Source organism: Lynx rufus, unplaced genomic scaffold, assembly GCF_022079265.1.
Source record: "Lynx rufus isolate CCGP_SWC_20201006 ecotype Redwood Valley unplaced genomic scaffold, mLynRuf1.p SCAF_17, whole genome shotgun sequence".
NCBI lineage: Eukaryota > Metazoa > Chordata > Mammalia > Carnivora > Felidae > Lynx > Lynx rufus.
Window position 1 is genome coordinate 10502070 of NW_025814831.1, and position 6062 is coordinate 10508131.

At 51.7% G+C, this 6062-nt stretch overlaps 1 protein-coding gene across 1 annotated transcript in view; it reads left to right on the forward strand.

The window, feature by feature from the left end:
* The window catches only part of CLMN (calmin), a 110380-nt gene extending 107313 nt beyond the window's left edge, over positions 1-3067 (forward strand). The window contains exons 11-13 of the mRNA XM_047079791.1: positions 15-75; positions 696-766; positions 2678-3067. Coding sequence (XP_046935747.1) covers positions 15-75; positions 696-766; positions 2678-2846 — 301 coding nt within the window. The 3' untranslated portion in view covers positions 2847-3067. The remainder of the gene's footprint in view (positions 1-14; positions 76-695; positions 767-2677) is intronic.
* Positions 3068-6062: the final 2995 nt, after the last annotated feature.

Consider the following 6062-nt stretch of genomic DNA (forward strand, 5'->3'; position numbering starts at 1 on the left):
TGTTTATTTTTCAGGACTAGTCACAGTGACTCCAGCATTTACATTCGACGACATACTAACAGGTCTTTGGAATCGGTTAGTATGGGAATTTCTTCTTCTTCTGCGTGGCCCCTGCTAAACCAATCCCCTTCCCGTCCTTCCTCCTCCCGGCCCAGAGCTTTGAAATTACTGACGTGCAACAAATGTACTTTTGGATAGAAGACAAGCAAATTCACACCTTGTCGTTGAGCACAGTCCCACCGGATGTCCAATTGGGGTTCTCGGGGATGTAAATAAAGTGCTGACTGTAAACCTCGAAGTCCTCTTTGTTGTAAAAAACGCATCCAAGACCTGCCACCCAGCCCCGCACACGCACCCAGAAAGACCACCCTCAAAGACAGAGCGCAACGTAGGTGGAGGTTCCAGTCTACCTTTGCAGCTACTTAGCCCTGGATGTGTTGGGGCCCAAAGCACGGGGAGGCCGCAGCCCGATTCGGGTTGTGGGCGGTGGGGCACCAGCGGGGGGCTGGGGGAGAGGGTAGAACACCAGTAGACTATCAGTTAGCAGTTTGATTTTGGAACTTAAATGCTTGCGATATTGAGAAAAAGCGTGGCATGCTCGGCTTTGTATGTTTAAAATCGTTTTATTTTCTGTTTCAGAGATTTCATCTTTACTAATTGGGTTGCGGGGGTTTTGTTTATAAATTTCACTGTAGGACCACTTTAGCTATGTTCAGTTGAGGAACGCGGCAGATCAGGATGACAGAAGAAACCGAATGTTAACCAGGTTGGTGGCTTTAGTCCGAGTTTTGCGGGGTTTAAGATTTTTTTCCTTTCCTGTTTTAATTGTGCAGCCTCCCTTGGGGGCGTGGCTACGACTAGGCTTTGTTGATGGCGACAGTCGTCGTCGTCGGAGGTCATGCAGGAAACCACCTGCTGTAGAGCAAGCGAATGTAAACTGAACATACGTAGGAGGGCAAGTGGGAACGGATGAACGTCGATGGGCGGGGAATGGCTCAGAAAACGGGCTTCCGTGTAAAGCCGGGTGTGGGTCACGAGCCCCGCAGCTGCGTAGATGCGGGGGTAGAACCAGGCAGTAGTGATGCGATGCTGGGTGTGTTCCCCACGTGTAGCGCCTGACCACCTGTTCCTTCTGTGTCGCCCCTGCAGGTACAATACTCAGAAGCTCACTGAGCTGATATTACAGTTTTATGGCATCAGAGCAGATACGAAGAAGGAATGCAAACATACCAGGATGTCTATGAAAGTATTTCTTGCTGTTCGAGAACTAGATGGCCTTGTCCGATATTGCCGAATTGGCATAAAACCGCCCACTTAGGACCTAGGAAACCCGAGCAATCTCGAAAACTCTGACAATTCTGAGATGCTCCTATCCCTCTTAAAGATATCGAATCACTTAATTTCATTGATTGGCTTTTTTTTAAATACTTGCCACGGATTTCAATGGGCGGGGAAGGCCTTAGATTATTGAAATGGAAAGCCTCTCTGAATCCAACACCCACGAGTGTAATCCTCAGAAGTTCCCCCGTCTGGCTTTTAAAAAAGAGGCAAGACATGTTTCCCTCCCCTGCCGTAAGATGGGAATTTTAACTCACGTCCTGCCAGGCGTGACGTACTCCGAGGAGAGGAGAGCGTTTCGCTTTTAGGAGATAGAGACCTCGAAAATTTAAACTAGAAGGCTGAGAAATGCAATCATGCTTTCCGTGTTTCTGGAGCGTTGATTATTAACTTTGTAATAAAAAATGGAGTTTAAATTTTTTCTAGAAACGTTTCTAAGAAAGAGAAATTCTGTCCGTTGTCCATTGTCACGAGTGAACCCGTTTCGAGGCCAAAAGGCAAACGTTTAACCGACTGTTGGCCTCGCTTTTCTGTATCAGGAGATCGTTCCGGGAGGAGCTGGTTTCCACGGCTCATAGTCTCCACCACACGCCCCAAATGACCACCCTAAGAAGCTTACGCTCTAGGCTTCTATAAGCAGAGACCCCCAACCCCTTTCCAACCGCATGATGGCCCCAGCCCTTGCCTCAGGGAGAACTGGGCTTTAGCCGCCAGGGAAAAGCAAAATGTCACTTTCACCCCACCTTCTGTAAATGAAAAGAGGGAAGGCAAGTCTGACCAGACGCAAATCTAGTGATTATTTTCGAGGTTCTGTTCCAAAGCCAAAATCAAAAACTTGGTGGGGGCGGGGGTGGGGGGAGAAGGGGGGAGGGCGTGCCTTTGTTTCTGAAGCCTGTTTTTAAATGATCTATAATCAGGGAACTCTATTTATTCCTTTAGATTACGAAAGACATCCCCTCTGTCACACACTAATGGCGCAGTGCCATCAGCCCCCAGCTTTGCGTTAAGGGCACTGTGGTATAAAGGAAGGTGTCCCGGACGGGGGAGTGGTAGTTGTGTGGCCCCGAGCAAGCCCCCGAGCCCCCTGAGTCTTAACATGCCCGCCTTCGCAATGGGGCCGACCGCTTTACCCCCTTAGGGTCGTGCACATGAACGGAGGCCCCGTGAAAGCGCCACCTCTTGGGTCTCTGCACGCGCCCCTCGGGGCCACTTGACTGGCCCACTGGGACGCCCTCCACTCTCCGGTTGGGCAGTGAGGTTGCAGGCTGGGGAGGCAGGGGAGGCCCATCCCCCCGGGGACCCGCTTGTGACTGCCTTGCCTGTGTCTTCCCTTCTGCAGGAAGGCCAACGACTCTGGCGAAGCCGTGTTCCGGGAGAGCCAGAGCTCACAGAGCGACTCTCTGACCCAGTTTGTCCAGCAGCCGGATATGATGTATTTTATTCTCTTCCTCTGGCTCCTGGTTTACTGCCTACTGCTGTTCCCACAGCTGGACGTCACCAGACTCTGATGCGTGTGTCTGCATAATAAAAAAAGGCTCCTGAGCGGGGGGCAGGAGTCTGGTCACTTCCCTTTTATTGGGGTTTGGATGGGCCACTCTGCAGACAGCCGAGGGCCTCCAAGGAAACAGCGTCCCTCTCCCTGCTGTCTCCATGGGTTCCCTTCTCTCCTGCAAGTCCTAAGCACGCTTTTCTCGTCCGCCGTGTCCTCAAAACTCAGGTGTCTGTCTGGCTGGAGTCCCTAAGCGGAGCGTGTTCCTGCGTGCCTTGCTTTGCCAGGTATGAAGCGTCCTCGCTAACATTTAGCCATAGCCCGGGTCATAGCTCGTCCTGCGTGCAGGTTTTTAAGGCCTGGGATGGCTTTCAGTTACTTGCCTCTGAGAGGAGGGTCGTCCTGATGGGAGGCGGCGGCGGGGGGGGGGGGGGTGCCCCACGCGCAGAGCCTCCATTGGGAGGAAAACTGCCCCGTGTTCCTCCCAGAGGTGGGCTTCGAGTGAAGGTGCTGGGTGTCCGTGCACCTGTCGGGGTCTGGCCGTCTCCGGGACCGTCCATCTGGGAGCAGCAAACCCAAGGAGGAGAGTGAGGGCTGGTGGTAGGCTGGTCTTTTTTTTTTTTTTTTTTTGGCGGGGGGGACAGAGATGTAAATTCAGTTTTGTATTGATTGAATTAAGGTTAAAGCTGTGATTTTCAAAGCGTTTCCGCCAACAGCACCCTCTTTCAGAATGAATTCCTAGCAGGGGAGAGTCTAGCTGGTACATTAAAAGCCGAGCTCAGCCGACACGGGGCCGGACCTGGGATCCCTCCCGCTTTGCCTGGGCAGCGTTCCCAGCATCCACGACAGCTCCTGAGGCCTCCGGGCCGATCTCCGAGGCCCCACAGGGCACTGCAGAGAGCTCTTTAAAAGCCCCGGGAGGAGTGCAGGAACGGCTGGGCTCAGAATCAGTCCCGGCTGATGTCAGAGCTACAAGGGGTCCGGCAGACTCCTGCCCCTTGTGCACACCAGTCTCAGCACAGGCATCCTTAGTGGTCGGTCATAATGGGATTCTCGAAAAGACTTTCCGGAAGGTACCCCAACAAGTAGACCGGAACAGGCAGTTTGTGAGGAGACCTCCCCCCACCCTCCCATCTTCCTTCAGCCCTGCACCACCCTCCACCCCCGTTTCCTGCCAAGATGTAGGTCCTGGTGACTCGGTTTTGCGTCCTCCCCCGCCCCGTGGTCCTCCCCTCTCCAAGCGGGACTCGTAAAAATCACAGACTCTTAGGTCAGGAGAGGCCCTCAGACAGCCTGTTGTCTGCTGAACCCAGAGAGGCAGAGCGGGTGGACCGAGGTCACACAGCAGCCAGGAGCAGACTTGTAAGCACACTCGTGCCCCCTGATGCCGGGTCCAGAGCTGTCCCCTCTTTGACAAACCCTGTATCTGGCCCAGGAGTATCCTGGAAAGAAGATGAAATGATTAGATAAAAAGGTCCTCACTTAGACAAAACCAAAATGTGGGGCCAGCCACAACCTTTGCCTTGTTCTCGTGTTTTTCCCGGGAGGAAGCTGCATTCACTTTCACGCTCGTCCCCCGTGACTTCTGGAGTGCCCTTGATGGCTCGGAGAGCTTGATAGGTGACAAGCCAGCCGTTGTTCCTCCTGCAGAGATCACGGTTCTCTCTTGGCAAGCCCAGAGGCTTGCTCACTTCAGGGAATGGGTTTCAAGTTTACAGAATCCCAGCACGGCCAAAAGAATTTACAGAGCACGTTTTAGTCAATGACATTCCAAGATCCCATTCCGGTGACAGCCTGCCTCGTCTCCTCCTTAGTTCTTAGAACGAATCCGAGCCTTCCGAGCTGAAAGCTGCCGGGAGCTTGGAGTGGTGCCATCGTGAAGGCCAAATGTGCCATGGAAAATGAGCTCATTAACGAGCTCTTTGGCATCTCTGAAAGCTAGGATACAGATAGTAAAGAATACGTGTGTGGTATTTTATAACCCTGGACGCCACGCGGGCCCTGCCTAAACTAGATGCTGGAAAAGCCGGGGAGGAGCCCATCCAAACGCGAATCTTACGGGTCTAGACCTCGTTCAGAAAAAAAAAATCTCCGCAGGCTTCTTCTCTCACCCATTACAACGTGTGATATTGTTCAAAACCACCCACTGGGGATGGGGTGCCTGGGTGGCTCGGTCGGTCGAGCGTCCGACTTCGGCTCGGGTCATGATCTCACCGTTCGTGGTTCGAGCCCCGCGTCTGGCTCTGTGCTGACGGCTCAGAGCCCGGAGCCGGCTTCGGATTCCGTGTCTCCCTCTCTCTCTGCCCCTCCCTTGCTCGTGCTCTCTGTCTCAAAAATAAAAACATTAAAAAAAACATTTTTTTTAAACCACCCACTGGTGAGATGCCTAAAAATCGTTTGATTCAGGTTGGCTGTAAACAGATTTTTTTCTTTAAAGGCAAAAAGAAACCACCAATTCTCCACTTGAGTATAGGCTTATACGGAAGAGAAAGTTGGATATAAAAGGTGAATACCGAAGCCCGCAAGACAAACCACCCATGGCTTTTCTTTTCTAAGAATCAATTTTTAATTCTTACCCGAGTAATACATATTCATAGTTTTTTAGCCAGCGAAGGTGCATAAAGACCGTTTGCTCCTGGGCCAGGTGGTGCATAACCGTGGGTACACGGCCTTTCTTGCCCAAATTCTCCCCCCCGGTCTGATCATCTTTTTGTGTGTCTTTGTGTTTGCTTGTGTGTTGCTTTGGGTGTGGCACATTCTTTAGTAACTTCCTGAGAAATGTAACCTGGGAAGTCAACATTTAACTACCTTGAGGTTGTGCATACCTTAACACGTCTTGATTCTGCCTGTACCCAAGTATAACTGGGTGCAGGATTTCTGGTGGAGAATAACTCTCTCTTACCCGCCTCCCTCAGGGCAGTGGTTGACATTTCTGGCCCCATCCGGATGCCCAAGCCTCTACGTGGGACTTGGGCTTCTCCCCACCTCCCAGGAAGCATTCAAGTTTCCTTCTTTCTTAGTGTTCCGAGCTGTCCTGATGGTGGTGTGTCCTCTACGGTGTGAACCTCATGCTGGGTTCTCTTGGGAAGTTTCTTAAATCTTCTCATAGTGGTTCACATCCTTTCTTTCTGGACCACCTCTTATTCCAACGTGGGACCTTCTGCGCCATAATCCTTTAATATTTTTTTTTCTTTTCCACTTGTAGTCTTTTTATTTGGGGGGATCTGGCTTCAGG